Source organism: Equus przewalskii, chromosome 21 (assembly GCF_037783145.1).
Source record: "Equus przewalskii isolate Varuska chromosome 21, EquPr2, whole genome shotgun sequence".
Classification (NCBI taxonomy): domain Eukaryota; kingdom Metazoa; phylum Chordata; class Mammalia; order Perissodactyla; family Equidae; genus Equus; species Equus przewalskii.
In genome coordinates this window covers 44662991-44686960 of record NC_091851.1, presented here as the reverse complement: position 1 = coordinate 44686960, position 23970 = coordinate 44662991, and the positions used below count along the sequence as shown (strand labels likewise).

At 41.1% G+C, this 23970-nt stretch overlaps 1 protein-coding gene across 2 annotated transcripts in view; it reads right to left on the bottom strand.

The window, feature by feature from the left end:
- Positions 1-438: 438 nt before the first annotated feature.
- Positions 439-23970, bottom strand: part of RAB22A (RAB22A, member RAS oncogene family) — a 60860-nt gene continuing 37328 nt past the window's right edge. Inside the window, exons 3-8 of one of the 2 annotated variants that reach the window (XM_070588572.1) lie at positions 22652-22733; positions 19387-19538; positions 13327-13398; positions 13131-13237; positions 12396-12505; positions 439-7721 (exon numbers count right to left, since the gene is read on the bottom strand). In XM_070588572.1, coding sequence (XP_070444673.1) covers positions 7624-7721; positions 12396-12505; positions 13131-13237; positions 13327-13398; positions 19387-19470 — 471 coding nt within the window. In that variant the 5' untranslated portion in view covers positions 19471-19538; positions 22652-22733 and the 3' untranslated portion in view covers positions 439-7623. The remainder of the gene's footprint in view (positions 7722-12395; positions 12506-13130; positions 13238-13326; positions 13399-19386; positions 19539-22651; positions 22734-23970) is intronic. The other variant, XM_070588571.1, reaches the window with a different exon arrangement.

Here is a 23970-nt window from a genome sequence, read left to right as displayed (position 1 = left end):
TGCAGGCAGGGAGTGGCGTGGAGGGGCTCCAGGGTTAGAGTTAACACCAGAGTGGCACAGCTGACATTTTTGATGAAATTCCCCAAATAATGGAAGATGGTGGAAAGCTCTTCTTCCCTGAACCATGGTGTCTTGCTCAAGGAGAAATGGCGCTCCCTCTTAAACGCTCTCTGGAGCCTTTGCAGGCCTCCAGCACTGTTCGGCATCTTAACCATGGGAGGACGCGGGGAGGGAGGAGATGGGTAAGATGAAGCTGCAGCGAGCTGGGAGGCTGGCTCAACAGATACAAGTATCTTGCTACTCACCAGACACTATAGCTATCAAAGTTCTGGAACTTTAGTTTTCAAAAATCACTTTGAAATGACTTCAGAATATTTGGTTAAGAAAAACGTGTGATAAATACTATCACAAAGAGAAACCATTTGAAAAGCAAATACATCTATTTGTAAACATAGCATTTTATTAACAAAATGTTTACACCTTTCTTACAATACAACAAATTTTGTAGTGATTTAGCATATTATACTCTATAAAAGCTTATTATAGAATATTCAAGCCAAAACAATATAGTTTCAAACTATGCCAAACCAAGCCCCATCTGTGAACTACCACCAGCATAAGCATGAAAAGACAAATCTGACAACAAAAATCAAAGGAGCGAGCTTTTCTTCTGTCAGCATCCACAAACAATAGACATCACGTGGTCTCTGTGCGGACTTAGGTCCAGCCCAAGGTTAAGACTGCAAAAATAACGTCTTCAAACGCCCACATAAGCTCGGCAAATCATCGTTACAATATTTCATCACAGGTAATCAAGCGACGCATCGTGCAGAGAAGCCACGGCTATAAATTTGGGCTGTTTACAGTGCTACAAAGCGGCCTAAACTGTAAGCAACTGAGTTTTGTTTTTTTTCATAATATATGCTATTATAAAAAGGCACAAATATCTCACTCCTTGCATCAGGTCTGGAAAAGGCATGACATTTTTAGGAGAAATAAGAATTGCTGGTACGATAGCTCAGCTATTTTTTTAAAACGTCTAGGCTCATCTCCATAGCTGCTTCTCTTCCTGACTTTAGACTTGGGTTTTTACAGACTTTAGCAAATGCTCTATTCAAACTAAGCAAAGTTCTGACACTTCAATGATCTCACTACCAATGGTAAAAACCATCTTATCATGCAACTCAAGCATGTTGCCACCGGAAGCTGGTGCTGCCACTCCCTCCCTGGAAATACTGGAGTTCTCCACCTCAAATTAGCCCTTGTGTTTTCTGACAGTGCTGGTTGCGTCTCGCCTCACTTGTCGGACGTGGTGGGTAAACCTTACTGCGGCCATGTAAGGCAGCATGGGAAGGGATGTCACATGCAATAATGAGGTGGCTGGTGCCAAGCGTCTTAAAGAGAGAGCCCATCACAAAAGGAGAAGAATAAGAGAGATAAGGCAAGAAGTCTGCTTCGATCACAGAGAAGGCAAGATGTCAATTCTTAAGAAGGTCAGAGGCATGACTGACAATTACGTGAGTGACTCATAAAGTGAAATGATGGAAGGACTGAGCTGGATGAGTGTAAAAAAAAAAATCTTTTCCAGGGCAATAAAGCTGTGTCTACACAACACAACAAATGGTTTAAAAATAGAGCCACTGATCAGTTGTTCTGACTAGCCAGCTGCCCGCTTATTTTCCCTGCATTAAATCCACCGGTCACTCTGACATCATGTGGGTGATCCGTAGTAAGAAGCTTCATAAACTATGTAACAATCTCATGTGAGAAGTAAGCCGAGGCACACAAATTCGAGCCCTGCTTTCAAAATTTTTCAGGGAGTAAAAGTGATTATTCAAATATAAATTTAATTAAAAAATAAATAAAGGACAAATGATACTAGGATTAAGCCCCAAAGTGATGTCATACAGAGCTGTGTGCTGACCATGTTCCAAAGCGGCCTGGGCCTGCTGCCTGCCCCACTCCAGCTGGGTGGCCAGCGGCTCTGGACTCACCCTGGGGAAGAAGGTATGCTCGGTTTTTCTACAATGTGACAAAAGATGTTGTCAGTGCTCCCTGAACAATTTCAGTTCTGAGTAAAGATTATCCGCCCTACACGTGAAATGCAATTTTAAACATGATTTCCTCTGAAGTACCGCATTAAACAATTTGCTTCTGGAAACACTAAAAAGTTCTTGAATCAAGAAGTGGCATCCAGGGGCTGGCCTGGTGGCACAGCAGTTAAGTTCACGCGCTCTGCTTCAGCGGCCCAGGGTTTGCTGCTCCAGATCCCGGGCAGGGACCTAGCACCAGTTATGAAGCCACGCTGTGGCGGGCGTCCCACGTATGAAGTGGAGGAAGATGGGTGTGGGTGTGAGCTCAGGGCCAGTCTTCCTCAGCAAAAAGAGGAGGACTGGCAGCGGCTGTTAGCTCAGGACTGAGCTTCCTCAAAAAGAAAAAAGCGGCATCAAAACCAGCATATGTTGTTTCTGTTGCATGATTAAGGAGCAGATTAAGGTCCACAGTTTAAAACTGTCAATTAAAGAAGGCTCTTTCAAAAAATCATTACTATCGTAGGATTTCCCATTAATTGGCTGAATTCTTGGTACTTGAATTCCTGTTCATGGAAAGCTACCCAGAATTTTGTTTGTTTCAACTATGAAGCATTTTGATGAGGCACTGGGCACCATACGGATCTGAAAATGAACTGGCAATAAACTGAAAATTCTTTTGTTAAATTTGTTAAGACTCTATGGTTTTAATTCCAGGATCTACTGATGACATATACTAATCTTACTATCTAAAATGTTAATGTAATAAAAAAAAAAGATGGAAAGATTAAGATTTTTCTTTTTATTAAATTTCTGAATCCTTTTGTTTTGAAAGCAAAAATATCCTAGCGTATCTATAACTGACTATACTCTAAAAGGAAAGAACACAGATATTAGTTATTTCTGATGGTACAGACCATCAAATTAAAGTTGATCTATGCTGCTGGAAGTCCTTCTAGATTTGAAAAGTAAATCATTTTCCTATATGCTAAGAGAATCTTGGACAAACTGAGAAATATGGAGATTCGTGCTTCTATTTATTCACTTTCTCCACTATGTCTAATGAAACTTCATCACAACAGGTCCCCCCCACTTTCACTCTCTCAGCTTGAAAAAGTGGAGGCTCCCAAAAAATGTAATAGCCTTCTAATATTTTTTAGACTTTCATTTGCACATAAAACAGGACAAATGCCCCAGAATTCCAGTAATGTTTCTTGCAAATGAGATAATCAAATTGCCTGGATTTCTATTACTGGAAGTCAAGACAAGTAACTCTGCTGTCAAGAGAAATCGGTAGAGGTTGTTTCTTTCAGTCCTAAATTCCACCCCCACGTCCCTTTTCTAAAACAATACAGCATAATGTTTATCTCCTGGATAGACTTGTTGCTTGGACTATTTTTTATCATAGTACCACAGGAGTTAAAATAAATCTCCTAAACATTACCTTGAATCAGTTAAAAATTTTTGATGGACCAAGCTAATTGAAGGCAGGTGTAGAGTAACAGCTTGACCCCCGCAGTACACTCCATTTCTTCCTTTAAAAGTATTAACTGTTAAGAGGTAGACCACGTATACAGAAGTCATGCTGCTAGTCCCTTTAAAACAATTTTAGACAATGAAGATGTTTTAGAGGTTCACACTCCCCAGTTTATGACTGCCATTTAACTTTCATGACATAGCTGGGACGAACACTTACAGCCTGGTGAGTTTAGAGCAGAGAGCCAGCCTGAGTTCATGGGCTGTCATGTCCCCCCAAATGTTCTAAAGCAGGTTCCTAGTCTAGATCAGAGTTAAGGGACTTCCAATAATTTCTCCTAGAAGGAAAGGATTCTGTCATTACTTATACAGGTTCTTGCAAAAGCAACTGAGTATGTCCGGGGATCATCTGTCATATAACACACTGTGAACCTCTATCTTATACACTAAGGGCCCATGAATCACGTTCTCAGTATGTTCTGAAAAAAAGGAGTGAAAAAATGCTTTTAAGAATTTTTATAACCTCTTTTGCAACTCACTCTCAGAAGACAAAAGATGCACACAGCAATGCATAAAGGCCTTTTCAAGCTCTGAGGCTATGCCAATGAATGCAGTGTAATCTGAATCAAACCTGCGCATTTTAACACAATGCCACAGAAGTATGGATGTTCTGGTTTGACACCTCCAGGCCAGCCATGAAAGAGCTATCTAAAGCACAGTCATTACTCTCTCCCAGAGTTTAATACAGAGGTCTTCCAGACCTATTTTCCTTCTTGACAACAGAAAAGAGATAAGTACAAGACTTAAAGAGGAGTTCTGAAATTAAATATGGTTTTCTTTTCCTTTTTATATATTTAAAAACAATGAAAATTGATAACGTCAAGAAGGACACCAGCCCCCCTTACAGGAGGAAGTCAAGCCTGTCATATAAAAGGCTTGATCCTTTCAGACACGGGGAGGCATCCAGGAAGCTCGTGTGTCACAGGAGCCAGGCACTCCAAACAAAATGGTCAACAGGCAACAAGGCAGTGCGCTACTTCAGAGGAAGGAAATCTTTCAGCTGCTGGAGGTTTCACTGGAGCCAGGAGGCCTTGCAGTAGGTGCTTCTCCCTAATCACTTTTCGGAGAGTTTCAAATGAAGGACACTTAATCATACTCTTACTTTATGCTCTTTTAATCACCAAATGATAGTTAATTAGTTATCATAGAATCAGAAAAACTCTTGTGTGAAAGGAGAGTTCTAGAGACCAATGGTTACCAGGATTGGACACCTGCAAAGAGCTTATTTCAATTACTCTGAGAGGAATCAATATACACTTGCAGCTAATTAATGATTTTTCTTTTCAGTCTCACAAGTTTTTAAAATGGCCCTGTGTCATAAGGGAACCAAAAGAAGATTTTTATAGATGGGCTATATCTCAATTCCTTTGAAATATAGCCTTTATCTCACAGTAAAAAATGACAATAAAGAATGTATGAAATACATATTAGATCATTGCTTAGGTTAACAATCCAAAGTATGTTCAAAATAAAATGCTGTTTCTGACTTTAATATTCATCTTTGCATTTCAGAAGCAAAAAAATAAATGAAAACATTTTTTCCCCTCTTTTCATAGAGTATGGATTATGGATCTGAGATAGATAGCAATTTGCTGTTGGTGTTAAGCATTAAAAAGATACTACATGAGAAACAGTTCCACGTCAATTTCTGAGACAGACTGATGAAAATGAGGGGATAAGAGGCCCCAGACACGCGTGAAGAACAGCGGTGTTGCACAAGCCATACGTTATTCATTCTCTCAATAAAACATATGGCCATAACCAAACAGAATCATTCTCTACATATGGGAAGGAGTACGGGAAATCTGGACAAGAAACCAACAGCACAGGGCTAAATACAGTGAATGTCATGAGAGGATCAGAGGCATCCAGAAGCCTCACCAATGAGAGGAGGCACGGAAGCACTCGGCCTTTCCCCGTGCACCCAGACACCATGAAGTCATCAACACTGACTGACAGGTTTGCTGGAAAAATGTGAAGGTCACAGGTTTGTATCATCTTTTGGTGAAACGATACAGAAAAGGCCACACTTGCACTGCCTCTTCGGTAATGAGTCAAGGAACTTTTGTTTTTATTTTGTTGTCCTGGAGATAGAGGCCCAGCAGTGGGAATGTCAGGGACACACCAGGGCAGTGGCCAGACACCCCCATCCATCTGGACATATATGAAACAAAGTTAAACTGCCTTCAAGTGTAAAGAGCCCAGCCCTTGGAACCAGGAGTTTTCTCTTACAGCTTGCTAATTTCACGCTGGGAAGGAAGCAAGATGCTAGGTGTGTTGAGAAGTCTATATGTATTTTAAACAAAACAGCATTAGAATTTTCACGAACTACATTCCTTCTATACGATTTCAATAAGAGCATAAGCAATTTCAAATACTTAAGATGTACACCAGGGAAAAGGGAATCGTTTTTTACCTAATCTGAGCTATAATTTTCCCATTAAAATCTATCCCTATTAAGTGGGGGGCACAAAGAAATAACAATTATTTTTAAAAGTTTCGACTGTTCAGTTTAAGGATAGCTCTGCAAACACAATTTAGTTTGAAATTCAAGCTGTTTCATTTCCTATTTAATCTTGTAAATTTCCTTCCCTTACAATAGTCAGGTTGGAAGGGTGCCAAATTAGACTAGGAACAAATTTTCACCAACTTCACTTCAGCGCTTTATTTTTAGATTATATTAAAAACCTCATTAGGCTCCCTGAGGGAAAAGAGTGTTAACCACTAACAGAGGCAGGGGAAAATAAAGGAAACGGAAAGATAAGCTAAATTGTTAACAAGGAAAGCTCTCTTAAAACAGTTGGTCTGAGGTCGCTATAAAAGCTAAAAGAAACTTATTACCAAGACCAGGTAAATGACTTGAGCTTGGAGCTTAATCTCTTACCCCAAAGCTAGCAAGGGCTAGTCAGGCTTGTCAAAGTGCGTAATCTTTATCATGATTTCCAGATGGGATGTGGAGGGTGCGGGGAGGGAAGGCAGAAGATCTCTGCAGACTGTAAGCTGCGCGCTCTGCGCTTCCCACAGCGTGAATGTGCTCCAGAGGCTCCTGGGCATCGGCCGAAAGCGACTGGGCGGATGGGAGGCTGGGTGCAAGATTAAATGGAGTGTTGAACAAAACACAGAATTTATTAATGTATTTACATAATTTATAATCTTTAAGCAATGGTCTCATAAATATAGACTACAACTTTACATATTCTAAGCAACAGATAATTGTTTTCCCCACCAAAATAGCTGGGTTAAATAAAAAATTGACAGCATTTACACCACTTTCTCTCTTCTTCCTCTTTTTTAAACCATTGCTAGTCAGTTTAAACATACACAATTCAATGTATTCCAGGCAGCTTCTCTACCACCACCATCTTGATCATGAGAGCTTACCTAAAAAGGTGCCAATAATGTGTTTGGTGACTCATATATGACAGGGTCAGAATGCAAACCTAAGGTGAGCTATGCAATTGTTATTGTTGTTAACTTACTGTATGTATCCTGGGCTAATATCATCAATGAAAAATACTTTAGAGATGGCGGGATGGAATAATTTCCATCAGTCCTAGAAATAACCCACTTTAGCTTCAAACAATAATTGCCATCCCTCCACTTAGCATATCCCACCACACTGTCAGTGATACAACTCCCTATAACAGTGGGAGTGGGCAACTACGGAAATGATAATCTCCATAAGATCTTTTTTCCCCCTAAACTCACAAAAGTGCTAATTTTCCCTTTACAAATGTTACATAAAATCTTGATTACAAAACTACTCAACAACTTAATCCTACCATCCATACAATTATATGTTCCTTTTCGGCAAGGTCAAAAGCCAATGATGTAGTCCCTTTGTACACCAGAGATTCTTTACACAAGAGAGGTCCACAGACTGAACTATTATTGCTGCGCTCTCCAAAGAGGAAACAACCGGTCAAGTTCCGTGAATCCTTTCTGCATGAAGAAGGCCCAAGACCGGCTAGGCGACCCGTGGCGGCAGGGTCCCCGCCCTCCTGTTAACGTTCAGGACCACCTACGTCATCATCCAGTCTGAGGGGCTGAGGCTCAGTCAGCAGCAGCTCCGTCTGGGCTCTGAAGGCTGTCTTCGGAGTTTGAAGCCCTTCCCGCCAGATGGTGGGTTGGCATCAGTGGACGGAATTCTTCGACCTAAACAAAAAGGAGACAAGGGAAGGAAATGAGCTTTAACTTTCCAAATCTGCTCATTCTCAGACACAACAATTTTGCAGATGCAATGTGATGGGTTTCATTAAAATAAAAAAGTTTGACAAACTTTTAATTTTGGAATAATTTTAGATTTACAGAAATGCTGCAAAGGTAACACAGAGTTGCTGTATACTCCTCACCCTGTTTCCCCTAACGCTGGCATCCTGTCTTACACGGGACATTTGTCAAAATGAAGAATTCAACGTTGGCACATCACTATTAACTGAACTCCAGACTTTTTTCAGATGCCATCAGTTTTTCCACTAATGCTCTATTTCTGTTCCAGGGTCCAGACAAGGATATTAATGTGGAATTTAGTAAAAATTTTTTAATTAAAAAAATTACGTTAAAAATACCATTTTGTTTTGAGTAGGTAATATTTGTATATGGTAAAAAAAAAAATTCAATCAGAACATGCCTATCCTTCCGTCTTACGGCAGAGGCCACCTTCCAGAGGCAGACGTGCACAGACATGCACAGTATACATACACCTCTACCTGTCCCCTTTCTAGACCCAGACAGGAGCACACCGTGTGCACTGCTCCCCATCTTGCTGTGTTTTCACTTGATTGATCCTGGGGATTATTCCATCACAGCATTCTTTTTAATAGCTCTATGATACTGCATTGTATGGATGTACCGTAATTTACTTAAGAACTCCCCTGTTGATGGATATTTAGTTTGTTTCCAATATTTTGATGTTAATAACAACAGTGCAAAAACTATCTTTGTGAACCTAAGAGTGCATATGTAGGATAAATGAAGAGGAATGCAAGAGCTGGGTCACGCTATTTTACTCCTGGGTATTTATCTGACACATACACTGTATTTCCAGTGTCTGTCTAGCACAAATGCAGGAAGGACGTGCAATTTAAATTTTGACAGATGCTGCCAAATTGCTCTCTGAAGAGGTTATGCCGCTTTATTCTCCTACCAACAATGCATAAAAATGAACAGGTTTCACTTTACTGCTCCGTGAAGCATAATGTCAATTTCGAGAGAAATCTTAAATCACCCATCCACCTATGTAGCTGATAACTCAGGGGTTGCTTCTTGTACAAAGGCTTTCCTGACGCTCTCCTACTTCCTAACTCTCTCCAACACTTCAGACACTGAAGTCAATCAGGAGCGAGAAGCCTGTTATTACATATTTGTTTACGCAACTCTCTCCTCGAATTAGACCCTAAGCTCTTTGAGGGAAGAGATCTGTTTCTTCATCGTTACGTTTCTAGCATCCAGGTAGTGCAGTACCTGGCACCGAGGTATTTTGAAAACGTGGGATGAAATGACACACGCATCTTTTGGCATTAACGAGGCCTAGATGCAATCCACCAACTCTCAGGTCCGTCGTTACCCAGCCTGGAGACTCCAGCATGTTGAGCAGCCTGCACATCTGGGTGGGTATACCACTCATGGTGTCTATATGACTAGAAATGTCCCCCAGTATGTCCTAACTACTCTTCAAATGCCTGTGGATACTATTGTGAATAAATGGCAAATTTATTTAGAAGCTTTATTGAAGCTTCCTGTCATAAGACGTTTCTCAATAAACCCATAGTGGACATACAGCTGGTATTACAGAGCCGTCTCTGAAATATTTTTAGAAGAAAGCAGAGGAGAACAACTTCATGACCTGAGAACAGGCAATGATTTCTTAAACGGAAGCCAAGAAGTGCTAAACATAAAGGAGAATAAGGATAAACGCATTATATTAAGATTAAAAACTCCAGTTCATCAAAACAGTTGATTGAAAACTGAAGGTCAAGCCACAAAGCAGATGATCTTTCCAATACACATAATCAACAATGGACTCATATCCAAAATAAACTATAAACATTAAGTAAAAGGCAGGTAACCCAACAGGAAAATAGGCAAAACTTCACAAAAGAGGATATCCAGATATTATATAAATGCAAATAAATATCCGGAAAGGAGCTCAACTTCATTAGCTGTCATAACTGCTGGTCACTACCTACTCACCAGAAAGGGAGAGTGACTGGAATCCTCACACACCACTGGGGAACATCAATTGGTATAACCACTCTGAAGACTGTCTGGCAGAAACTCTTACTGAACACGTGCATACCCAGTGACTCAGCAATTCTTCTCCTGGGTGTAAATATACCCAACAAAAATGTGCACATAGTGGACGTGAAGGGGAATGTTCAGGGAGGTACTACTTGTGAAAGTTCTAAATTGGAAACAACTAGCCAAATGCTTATCAACAGAATGGGTAACTACACTGTAGACATTCTCCTCACTGACATATGCACCCATGCACATGCGCGCACACACTACAGCAATGAGAAGGAATCAGGCAGTGATATGCATGAATCTAACAAATGCAATGTGGAGGGAGAGAAGCAAGACACAAAAGAGTAAACAGCATGTTTTAAAAAATACAAAGTATAAAAACAGGCAAAACGGATCTGAAGAGTTAGCAGTCAAGGTGGTTCTCTTGAGGGGAGGGGAAGGAACTGGAGTGGCACCAGGAAGGCTTCTGGGGTCCTGCTGGGTCTTGATCTGAGTGCCCATTATAGGAGTACACTCAGTTGTGAAAACTGTTTGAGCTTTATACTTATGATATGAGCACTTTTCTGTATGCATGTTACACTTCAGTGAAAAGTTAGCATGCCAGGGACTCGGCTAATGCAATTTTATAACACCCAGTAAACAGTAAACTCAATTTAAAACTCTCTAAATTTTTCTAATCTTTGCAAACATTTATTTTTTATTTTTCACAGTTAAAATGAATATGTACATGCTAGTTTTTATATAAAAATTTTCATTGTTGGTATAGGTTACTACCTTCCTGTTTTCAACACTGCTAAAGAACATTTAAAAAAACAGTGATAATTTTAGCACACTCATGACACCACACACTCAGATATTTTAGCTTGAACTGTGAAAAATTCCGACTGGCCTTATGTTGCCTTTCAGTTGCATCCGAGTAACTGCTATTTACAATCTAGGAAGACAATAAATATTACAGCTTTTTAATGTTGAAATGAAGGGGCTGCACTAGAGGCTGCAAACCAGCAGTCCACGGGCCACAGCTGGAGCAGGTAGGCTTGGCAGACCTGCATAGTACTCTGAAAATATTTGAATTAGTGGCCAAATCTAAACCAGGGAACATGTTACATAAAATTCAAATCTCTGGTTCTTTGAACAAACTAAAAACATCAAAAAAATATAAGTAGGGCCGGCCCCGTGGCCAAGTTCGCTCGCTGCTCTTCGGTGGCCCAGGATTTCGCTGGTTTGGGTCCTGGGCATGGACATGGCACCGCTCATCAAGCCATGCTGAGGTGGCATCCCACATGCCACAACTAGAAGGACGCACAACTAAAAATACACAACTATGTACCGGGGGGCTTTGGGCAGAAAAAGGAAAAATAAAATCTTAAAAAAAAAAAAAAAAATATATATATATATATATGTAAATAAAAACAAAAATAACCCCAGCAACTGGGTAACGAGGAATCTACATTCCAGAATGGCCCCAACTGCTGGAGCTATGCCTGCACTTGCCAGCTGTCAAGGTCACCAGGGCTTCCTGCAGCCCCCCAAGTCCCAGCCCTCGCCCCAGGCCTGCTCTACTGGTGGGCTGTCCCGGCCTGGCCCTAGTGGGCATTGAAGTTCATGCCCCGTCCTCTGCATGATGGCCAAGCACCCTTCCAGCTTCAGTAATCTCAGATTTTACCCAAAGGATGGATCTTAATGAATAAGGTCGCTGTCCCCTGTCGGCTTCCTCCTGTTTTCCATCTGGTAGTCTGACATGTCCAGTTAACCTGAACCCCAGGTCTCTGCAAGACCTCCTCCATCAGATCTCAGCTCCAACATCACATCCTCAGAGAGGCCTTCCCCGACCACCTGCGGACATTCCTTCACTTCATCCTGTATTATTTTCTTCCGATCACTGCTTGTCATTTGAAAGGATCTTATTTATTTTTGTGACCACTGTCTGCCTCCCACAGTAGAATGTGTGCTCTAGGAGAACAGGGGCTGCACCTGTCTTGTTCACTGCTGTCTCCCCTGAGCGTTGAACAGTTCTCGATAAATATTTTGAGGAATTTGAATGAAACGAATAAACATAGATACAATCAGTAGAGGATCCCAAAGGTATGCAGCGCCTCTCTTCCATCTAGTGTCATCCTATCAACACTTCTGGAAGGGAAGGGGGAGGGGTGGGGAAAACAGGTCTTAACTTTTATTCCCCTAGTATTAATTTCTGAGGGTTTTCTTAAAGTGGAATTACACATGCATTCCATTTCCCTTTATTTATTTTGTTCATTTTCAATGACTTTGGAAGACTAATTGAAACACATTTAAAGAGACAAAGAGGGAGAGACGACAGCTTCCAGGTCCTCCAGGCCCTGCGCATTATTTACTCAGTAGTGACATTCTTTCTAGAAGGGCTACAGTCATCAGGCAGCAGCTCTCCAGCAATTATAACACGATATGAAAACTGGCTGTTGCTCTTACATTCTCAAATCTCATTCCACTGAGAACAATACCAGAGTAGACTACACTATGTAAGAAGGGAATTTTACCCAGCAAGATAATTCTGTTCTAAGTTGCTCTGCACACAGGAAACCAATAGGGCACAGAAATACTCACTAATTTCTATAAAGAGTTCATTTATGTTTATCGCGTTTTTTGCGCTGGTCTCTACAAAAATTGCATGGATGGAGTCAGCGTAGTCCTTAGCATCTCTTTCCATGACTTCCCTGGAAGGCAACAATTGCAAATCAGAAATTCTACCCATCAAGAGCTTAACGTCATCCCCACCTGGTACCCAGTAATTTACCAGATTTCAGATGACAGAGAATGTCACAAATGGCTGGCGAAAGAGCCCTGACACATGGTCCTCTGAATTACACCCCTTCTATGGTTAAACCAAACCAAACCAAACCAAACCGAACTCGGCACCAGTAGCAAGGCAGTTAACGGAATGATCAGAGAGTGGCAGGGGTTTCTTTCCCCCTAAAAACAAAGCCCTTGCTTTGGGAATCACGGAAGCAGGCCAGAGAAATTGCTAATAAATATTCTTTCCTTAAAATATGCTTTCCCCATCCAAGTATCCTATGTCATGGGAGCTGGGGGCTACACTAATCTCAGATAATGTCAAGTATGATGCAACCAATCTTTAAATAAATTACACACCTGGCTATAGACACAATCTAATTAGCTCTAAATGTCTGAACTCTTAATTTAGTTTGAAACTTCAGGACTCCAACCAAACAACAAAAAGGACTTTTTTAATGTCAGAGATAAAATAAAAGCAAGATTCTTATATTGGATATTGCAATGAGCACATCATGAACACTGTAATCTCCTGCTCTAATAACTTACCTGACATCGACAAGATCACACTTATTTCCTGCAATGGCAACTACAATATTAGGTGGGCCATGCTGTCCAAGCTCTTTCACCCAATTCTTTAATGTTGAAAATGTCTCCTGCAACACAAAAGAAGAAAGCAACTGGAGAGCTAAGTAACCAAAAGAAAGTTTTGAAGAGTCTAAAGAAAATGGTATGTAAGTCTTACTTCTTTTGTGATATCATAAACAATTATAGCTGCAGCCGACCCTCGATAGTACATTGGTGCTAAGGCACGAAACTGTAGAGAAGAGGGAAAAAGAAACAAAATTGGGAAAACAGGTTAAATATGTTCTTTACTAGACTTTTAAGCCCATTATTGCTGCACAAAAGGTAATCTTTCTCTTAAGCCAAAGAAGTTGACATGATGCTTTAAAGCAAATGAACCCGTAATTACCAAAGGCGAAAACTTTTAATGTAACACTGCAATGTCTCTCAGAAGATAGTTTAGAATACAGTTTTATAGGAATTAAATATGGTGCTGTAAACAATTGTTTCAGCTAGAAAGGCTTTTTAATTGAACTCAATGTTATAATTCCCAAATTCATTTGTTCAACAGTCCTTTAAACTTTGGCTTCCCAAACTATCAGGGAGATAAAAATACAGCTGTAAACAGTTCTCCAGAGAAGTGGCTGCATTTGAGTGCTGTAAAGATAACCCTGTGATCTAAATGCTGATCGTGCCACACAAATGAGCACACATTCACATTCACTACTTAGATGAGTTTGTAACTCACTTTTTTGATATCTCCTGCACGTGGCAATTCCCAAATGCAGTACAGATGTCATTTCATTTACATGAATTCAACTCTGTATGCATGGCTCCTTCCCACCCATCACCTCCCCCACCCTGAAATACAACCAGGAGGGAAAAGGAAAGGGAGAGGAATAACAATTTAAATAGCAAGGCTGATTTAGTGGGCCACTTCTCTGGACGAGCGTGAGATGGAGAACACGAAGCTCCTGCAATCAGCTTCGGTTCCTGGGCATATAGATGTGCCAGTGTGAGCATCTCGCTCACTGAACGTGAGGCCAATGTTCAAAGACAAGAATTTTACCTATACTTGCTCTTTGTCTTACATCTTGACTTTCAAACCGGACCCCTACAGATGATGTCATACTATGGTATGCTCATCCTGCTCTGTTCTGGTGGCTTACCCCCAAACACAGGCAGGAACTGTCATCAGAGGTGAGCATGTAATGCACAGTACAATTCACATACAGAATTATAGATGCTGCAACTTCTTATCCAATGAGCTTAGCCTTTGGCTTTCAAACTTTCACGTTAATTTGAGTTTTACAAAAGAAAGTGAAATTATGACTAAACTCCATGAGAGAAGACAGCATGCCTGTTTAGTATACATTTTATTTCTGGGGCCTAGCTCCTGGCACACTGCAGGTAAGCAAGAATTGGTGACTAAATGAAGAAGAATTGTTTAAATATGGGGTGATGCCAAACTAAATCCCAGACTCAAATGTCCCTAATATAAAGTTTTACTAGTCTGTGAGAAAGATCCCAGCCTTTGGGGTAAAAGCCTGATAACTTTCAATAAAATATGTTAAGTTTTAGAGAGAAAAAAAACAAAAATAGAGGTTGTAGCAAGAAAGCGCTACAGAAAAGGAAACAACATTATTTGGTGGAAAAGACGCTGGACTGACTTCCAAGGTGGAAGGAACGGGAGTACAGAGATGGCACAAAGGTGATGGCATCAGCTTTCCTGTTAGATGCATCACACTGGCAACATCCTTTACAAGGTTGCTGGGTTTTTGTTTTTGCATTCAAATTTGTAAGGTACAAATCATATAGAGAAATGCAAAGATCTTAAGTTTAATAAAAGACATTAAATTTTGATAAAATGACAAATGTGTATGTATACATCCACATAAACACCATCCCACCAAGATACAAAACATTTCTATCAACACAGAAAGTTCCTTAATGCCTCTCTTATCATGCCCCTTCTTTATCCTTGATAGTAACCCTTGTCTTCAAGTCTACTTTGATATTGACTGCTATTGATATAAACACAAGGGTTTTCTTTTGCTTATGATTTGCACAGAATATCCTTTTCCACTCTCTTACTTTCAAGTTATCTGTTTTTATATTTAAGGTAATCCTCCTATAACCAGAACATAGTTTGATCCTGATTTTTGATCCAATCTGATAACCTCTACGTTTTAAGTGGAATGCTCAGTTCCTTTACATTTAATGTACTCACTGATACATTTGGTCTTACTGATATTAGGACTACCATTTTGCTATTTGTTTTATATCTGTTCCATTAAAAAAAATTCCTCTGATCCTTCCTTTTCTCCCTTCTTTTGCATTAACTAAATGTTTTTTAGTATTCAATTTTAATATTTTAATTTGTTCATTGGCTTTTTAGCTAGACCTTCTTGTTTTACTTTTTAAGTAGTTGCTCGTTACCACAATATTCATTTTTTCCTCACAGTCTACTTAAGAGTTGAAAATGAACCACCTCATGCAAAATATCACAACCTGTATGATCTAATTCTTTTTATCCCACTGTCCTTTGTGTTATTGTTGTCAAATATTTTAAATATACATACGCTATAAACCACACAATCCAGTGTGGTAATTTTTGCATTAAATAGCCAGCAGTCTTTTAAATAAGCTAAGAGAAAAAAAAAAGATTTTTAGATCTTTATGTTCACCATTTTCTGTGGTTGTTATTTCCTCCTATGGATCTGAGTTACCATGTAGTGTCATTTCCCTTCAGCCTGAACAGCTCTCTGGGACTGCTGCTGCTGAGTCCTCTCAGCTTTTGTTTTTCTAAAAATGTCATTACTAAATCAGCAAATCCAAAAGTCCCATGCACCCCTATGTTCATTGCAGCATTATTTACAATAGCCCAGACGTGGAAGCAACCTAAGTGCCCATCAACTGCTGACTGGATAAAGAAGATATAGTATATATATACAATGGAATACTACTCAGCCATAAAAAAGGATGAAATCGTCCCATTCACAACAACATGGATGGACCCTGAAGGTATCATGTTAAGTGAAATAAGCCAGATAGAGAAAGATGAAATCTGTATGACTCCACTCATAGGTGGAAGTTAAACACAGAGACAAAGAGAACTGATTGGTGGTTACCAGGGGAAAGGGGGGTCGGGGAGGGCACAAAGGGTGAAGTGGTGCACCTACAACATGACTAACAATAACGTACAACTGGTATTTCACAAGGTTGTAAACTATCATAATCTTAAAAAAAGTTAATAAAAAAGGTCATTACTTTGTCTTCATATTTGAAAGCTAAGTTTGGCAGACTGGCATTGTGTTGCTTTCAGCACTTTAAAGACACTGCTCCACTGTCTCCTGGCCTGCACTGCCTCCGTGAGAAGTTACCGTCATTCACATTGTTGTTCCCTGTAGAAGATGTGTCTATCATCTCTGCTGCTTTCAAGATTTTTCTTGTCAACTCTGGTTTTCAGCAGTTTGACTATGACGTACCTAGATGTGGCTTTCTTTGTACTTAGAGGTTTGCTAAAATTCTTGGATTTGTGAGTTGGTATGTTTTACCAAATCTGGGAAATTTTCAGCCGTTATTTCTCAAAATATCTTTTTTTCTGTCCCCCTCCCACCCCCTTTCACAACTTCTGGGTCTCCAGTTACACACGTTAGATTGTTTGAATTTGTCCTTATGATACTGAGACTGTGTTCACATTTTCTCACTCCTTCTCTGTTCTTCTGATTGGTTAATTTGTTTTGTTGTCCATCTAGTGGATTTTTCATTTTAGGTATTACAGTTTTCAGTTTTAGTGTTTCCATTTGATTCTTAGTTTCCATTCTGTGCGAGATTCCTCATCCATAGTTAAGTAGATAAGACTACTTTTCCTTTAAATCTTTGAACATTTTTAAATTATCTGGTTTCTGTTACCTTCTCTGAAAAGTGTTGAAATATTCGCTAATCATGCCGAGACTGGCTTTATGTGTGATTAGGGTGCGTCTATCTGGGTCTGCCTTTAGTACTAGGACATGGTCTCCACTTCTAAGGCATGGCCCTTCTGAAGTTTCAAGGGAAGCCTGTATTGACCAACCCCCTTTAACGCGGCAGGACTGGACTCCACTCCAAACTCCCCGTCCTGTGATGAGCAGCAGCTGTCTCTGCTCCATCCAGTCACTCCTCCAGCTGCTGCTTTCTGTTGGGTTCCTTAGTGTCTCCCCTGTGCCTTCACAACTGGAGGGTCAAGCAAAGACCTGAGGAGAATTTATAGCAGATTTTAGGGCTTCCCTCCTTGTTGGATCCATCTTTTCTGGGATTTGCCTCCTCTTTTTCCAGCTGCTGTAGCAGCCCTAAACTCTGGCCCCAAAACTGCCAGCTAAAAAGACGGGCTTTCTGTTTGAGTCCTAGCTACGCTGTGCCGCATGGACTGGGGAGTGCCCTCTGAGGAAAAGCTGTAAAAGTGTGAGTCTCAGCCAATGTCGTTCTCTTTTCAATCCCTGACTACATGTAGTTGCTTGGCAGTGCCTTCAGATAGTTGGTTTTTAATGTTTTATCCAGAGTTTATAGATAATGGTCATCTGTGGGAGGGTTAGTCTGCTACATGCCACTCTGCCATGACTGAAACTGAAACACTTTCCACGTTGTTTTGGTGTAAAGAAAGAAGGTGGCAGCTTAAAAAGAGACTTAAAGGACATCAGCACGTCTCTGTTCCAAACTTGGCTCTAGATCAGGGGTTGGCAAACTTTTTCTGGAAAGGGCCAGGCAATAAATATTTTAGGCTTTGCAGGTCATGTGGTCTCTGTTGCAACTACTCAACTCTGTTACTGAAGAGTGAAAGTAGCCACAGACAATAGGTAAACAAACAAGCATGGTTGTTTTCTTTTTTTTTTTTTTTCCCCTGCTTTATTTCCCCAACCCCCCCGTACAGTTGTATATCTTAGTTGCAGGTCCTTCTAGTTGTGGGATGTGGGATGCCGCCTCAACGTGGCCTGATCAGCGGTGCCATGTCCGCGCCCAGGATCCGAACCCTGGGCCGCCGCTGCGGAGCACGCGAACTTAACCACTTGGCTATGGAGCCGGCCCCAGCATGGTTGTTTTCCAATAAAACTTTATTTACAAAAACTAGCAGCAGGCTGGATTTGGCCCAGAGACCACAGTGTGACCCTAGTTCTAGATGATACCAAGCTACCATGCTTTTTCCTGATTTTAAACACGAGAACAATTCCTTACATGACTACTGTGATGATAAATGAGTCTGTGCCTTCTTGGTGCTCTGACCTCTGGAAACAGTTATCAGGAGAAACGACATTAAAATTCAGAGATATATATCTTTAAGGACTGGATGCACTGTTTATTAGACTTTGGTTAAGAAGCTTTCTTTTATGTAATCACAGACAGATGGCAAGTATTTGAAATGCTGCTGCTATGTTTACGGTCTATTTATGATAATGTCTCTGTAGGCCTATTTGTGCATGGTGCTGGGTCTGTCTCCATGCTACTGTAGGAGTTTCTTGTTAGTGAAGGATGATTGGTGGGAAAAGGTCACAAAGTGAATTCATTTAATATAACAAACAGGGACAAAAAGGTCTGACAAGGGCTCTACTGTGAGAAATTAAATTTAAAATTATGAAAACAAGTTTCATTTTATTTGATATTAGAAAAAATTTAGGTTTATTACTGCAACCAGGAGCTAGTTTCCTTAATGAACACTGAATCAAAGTTGATTGATAACTTGACTGTGATTCTGATAAAGCTATATGCTAGCACCGTATGATGGCTATCTTGCATTTCATGTTTGACTCTCCTAGTCCTATCATAAAAATAAAATTTTTACAAAAATATTTAAGGACTCCACCAGTTTTCCCTAGGCCTCTCAACGCTTTGAAACACAAATCATCTTCTGAAGCACTAATATCATCATCCTGATCAGTATTTTTCTCTTCATTTAATTTAACAAGATCCCTACCATCAATTGCTTTGCATGACATTTGCAAAGTTCTCCAAAATCACTTTTGTTGATTTAATGAAATCACTTTGCAATTAATTACAACTGGACCATCAAAAAGACAATCCATCTGTCAAAACTATATACAGCAACAGAGGAGAGGGTCAAATGGGGAGGACGTCTGAACGGTAAGTTCATCAAAAAGGGTTTTCATCTTATGACTTTTGGTGCCATAAAGAAACTCATTACTACAGAGAACTGAATAATAAATATGCAAATACCAGAAATTTGAAATTTGAAGCATGCAATACTCACAAGGTAAAAGTAGGTAGGGGATATGTCCTTCCTTATTTGCACCAAAGCAGGGCTGGCAATCCATTGACATAAATCTGCTGGCATCAATACTGTGTGCCAGGGGCTGAGAGCACAGACATGAAGACAGTCCCTGCCCCCAAGGAGCTCACAGTCTAACAGAAGATAGACAAGTAAGGAAATAGGTGATGATACCATGCATAAGGGCAATCAAAGACTGCTCAGGACACAAAGAAATACCCCAAAGAGTTCATTCACTGATTGGTCCAACCAATATCTGAGCATCAACTCTTTGTCAGTCACTGTGCTGGGCACTGGGAATACAGCAGTGAACAAGATACTGTGGTCCTAGCTCTCAAAGTTTACAGTCTGCAGGGAGACACTGTCATTAAAGGTAAATAGACAGAAATGTAATTACAACTTGTAAAAAGGATCCTGAGGAAAATGAGTAAGGGGCAGTGATGGAGAAAGAACCAGGGCCCTGCTTAGGCACAGGGGGGTTGGGGAAAATTCTGAGGGTGTAACACTGAACCTGAGACCAAAAGGTTGGTAAAGAGCTAGCTGGCCACGTTCCCAGTGGAGGGAAGAGAGAGCTCCACTACAAGAAACGATGTGTGTGAAGGTCTCATGGACGAAGACCCTGGAGTGTTCGAGGAAGCGAATGGAGGCCCCTGGGCTGGGACTCAGAGGAAAGAGGGAGGCTAGACCAGGAGGGCACGGAGGAAAGGAGGTAGGGCAGGTCACGCAGGGCTTCTTAGGTCATTGTTGAGAGTTTGGCTACTATGAGAGGAGCAGCAGGAAGTTACTGAAGGGGATTAAGCAGGAAGATAATAGGGTCTGATCTGTGTTCAAAAAATCCCTCTGGGTCCTATGAGGAGAAGTGACATAAGGGTGGCAGGGCTGGGAAGAGTGACAGCAGGGAGACCAGTTAAAAGGCTAAAGGAATACTGGGGTGAAGTTAAAGGTGTCTGCGAGCAGAGTGCTGGTAGTGGAGATGGAGAGAAGTGAACATATTTGAGAGATATTTAGAGGACAAAGCTGTGTCAGGACATGCTGATGGAGCCAATCTGGAGGACTGAGGGGGAGAGAGGAATCAAAGATAACCTCCAGATTTGGGTCTGAGCAACGTGGGCATACGGCCATGTGGTTACTTATCTGAGAATAGCAGGAATCATTAGGAAAGACCCCCATGAGGTGACATTAGAGGTGAGTTTTCTAGGCTGAAGGTGGGAAGGAGGGTATTCTAAGCAGAGGGAACAACAGTATACAGGTGCAAGGGTATGGAATTGCATGGCACGTTGGAGAACTGTAGGCAGTGTGATACTAGAGGATAAATTGGTGGCAGGAGGTGAAAATGGAGAGTCCGGCTGAGGTTGGCATACTGTCATGGCCTTGAAGGCCTTGCTTAGGACAAACTGGCAGGCAGAACAAGCTCAAAGATGTGTCTGGCATGATCTTCACAGTGTTTCAAACAATGTGTGATTAGCTGCCAGAGGTTTAGCTTTTCTTCAAGACTGTGATCTGGCGACCTTGGATGTGAGTGAGTGCTCACCAGTTGATCCTCTCCTCACTGTCTCCTCCAACACTGGGTTCTACTGAGCAGTTCTCTGACCCCTGCCTGCCTGCCTCACGCACATTCCCTGTACCAGCCCCTGGCTGGCTGACTGTGCTTCAGGGAGGGGTGAGGCAGATTTGCATCTCAGCGCAACCAGTCCTGGTGCAGAATCAATGAAAAGTGGGGAAACAAGAGCCAGGCAAACCAGCTAATTGCAAAACTTAACAGAATCCTGCTATTATGGTAGCAGTAAGGGAGAAGCATAGACTCTTGTGTTATTCTTTTTTTATATTCTAGTAAAAAGAAGATGTTATACATCACTGTGTATACCAGGACAGGCTCTGATTCAAAGCATAATGGAATCTGTATTACAGCATGATTCTTTATGATGAGGGTTTTTCTGTATCATCAAACATATGGGAGGGGGTAACTGAAACATGGGATGCAGTGAAAGGGTACAAACATTACTAGCATGAAGAGCCACACGAGTTCCTGGGTAACAGGACAGATGCCAGGGCTGTGTCTACAGAGATATTCAGGAAGACTCTGTGGGAAGCAACACTACTCAAGGATGGAGAGTGCTGGTTAGCAAAGGTCTAGTTGCCCTAAATGCTCCATTCTGGATGCACAGCACCAACAAAACAGAAGTGGGGACGGGAGGCTGAGCAGACGGATCTCAGATGAGTAACTGGACACAGGGCATGATAGCCAGTGTTAAAAAAAACAGGAGAAATCCAACAGAGCAAACTTAAGACATTAAATCTGTACAAATGGACGGTGTCTACGTCTAGGACAACAGTAATGGCTTGCTTTGTTTTCCTCCATTTGTCTGTGATGATTCTTGTCAGATTTTATACCACACACAGTATCTACGCTGTCTTAGATAAGACCGTGATGACAGACTATTTCTCCTGATTACTTCTGGTATACTTTTAAGAGCTTAAGATAGCACTGTGTATCCATCAGATGTTCTGTTTTGATACTACTGGTTGAAAACAAAATTAAACAGCAGCTGAATAATGGGGTGGCTGCCAGAGGCACCTTGACAGGGAAATCAGACTTGGGGCCCAGAGTGAAAATGAAGCAGCAGGCAAGCATCTGTCTCCTCCTTGCCTTCCCACCTCTGTCCAATTTGGGTGGGCTTCACCAAATCCCATTCTGCACAGTGAAGCCTTGGCCCAGGCTCTACTTCTCCTTCAGGCTCTTCCTTAAGCAGATAACCACCTCGGACAATTTGATCCACAGGCATTTATTAAGTACCTATTGCACGGCACTGTGTTAGCTCATCCATTTCACTTAAATCTCAAACTTTATATGCTGTAAAGTTCCCTCTTTAGCTTTTAAAAGGTGGCTATAAAAGAGATGTGCTTAACTCTCCCTTTCTACCACTAATTCTTTTATATCTTTGCTAGAGGATGAAGCCCCAAATTACACACAATGCTCTGAGCAGGATTTTATCAGGCCTGTTAGTCAGCATTTACTTTAAGACACTAAAAAGTATAAAAATGCCCTCAGTGCCCATTATCACTTTCTCCATCAGTGGACTTTGTGGCTCTAATTGAAAAGAAAAAGGCTGGCCTACGCAAATGGAAATAAAAATGTCTCTAGCACAAAAAGAAGTGAGTAACGTGAAATGACATGGACATCAACAGTTTAGTCAGAGCTTTAATTTGGGCCTCAGAAAAACATGTAGTAAATGAAAGAGTGACTTACTCGTTCTTGTCCAGCTGTATCCCAGATTAGGAATTTATGTAGCTCATTTTGGTACTGGACAGTCTTGGTCATAAAAGATGCCCTATAAAGAGAGACCTACATGATCAGAATACAATTATTTAAAGCACACTGCCAGCCCCAGTAGGAAACATCACTTAGACTTAATGCTCAAACTCTCGCTCCACACCGCATCCTAACTGTGCTCCTCTCTGGAGTATGCATGGGATGCTCAGATACTGGCTGCATATTCTGTGTCAAAAGAAAGCATTAGGCACATCTGCTCAACACAAAGAGGTAAGAGTTCTTTGGCTTGTGACTGCCTAAACTCCCTATCAAAAAAACCAAGAGATAATTTGGTAACCCAGACATTAGCCTCCCTTGTAAACACGGAAGATGTTATTTAAAAAGATGGTGTCATGGAAGAATTTTCTCAAAAAAACTGTGTGTCCAGGAAATGAGTGCACTAGTAAAACATATTAGGCCCTTCGGATTTGTCCTCCCTCCACCCTCAAACTATAGAAATAGCCGATTAAGAACTAATGCAACATTAGAGTTAATAAAATTAAGATGCCAAACAAGGAGCCGGGGAAGCAATGCCCCCAATGACCAACTCTGTGTTTCAGTAACAAAAGAGCCCCTCAGCTGACGTGATGGGTCACATCAGACCTCAGGGTCTGGCTCAGCCCTTGATGGGGAGTGGAATGATGGTACGCAGGTCATATTGCTCACTGTGAGGGACCACTCTGTCCAGGGGCCTTTGAAGACAGGGGTTCCTATTGCTTTGAGGGTCTCATACTTCTTGGAGACTCTCTGAGGAGCCACTTGGCCCAGAACACATGCCTAGACACTCTAGGGGCTCCTGGACACAGGTTCGGAAGTTGTACCCCTGGGCTGGGCCCAACTCCAATACTACCTTCTACTCTCCATCTCACCCAGAGAGCTCCCTCCTGGGAAGTCCTTTGTCTCCAAGTCTCCTCAACGCATCCGAGTCTGGCTTGCAGAACCCAGATGTTTGAAATATTTTTGAGATTCAAGTAATAGATACATAATCTTCAAGAAAGTGCAAGTTGAAATCAATAGAATGACTTTCAGAAGAATCAATGAGCGTTAGATAAGTATCAGAATCCCTAGTTTAACAAAACTTAAACTCTGATACAATGAATTCCTGGTAATAATTATATAAATTCATGGTTTAGCAAGCAGCCTCCAAACAGTGACTGTAATGAGGATGAGAAAGTGAGTTAGGAAGCAAGATCACAGTTCTTGGATAGGTGCTATTTACTGGATGCTTATTTACTGAAAATTTACCCCTTGGTATC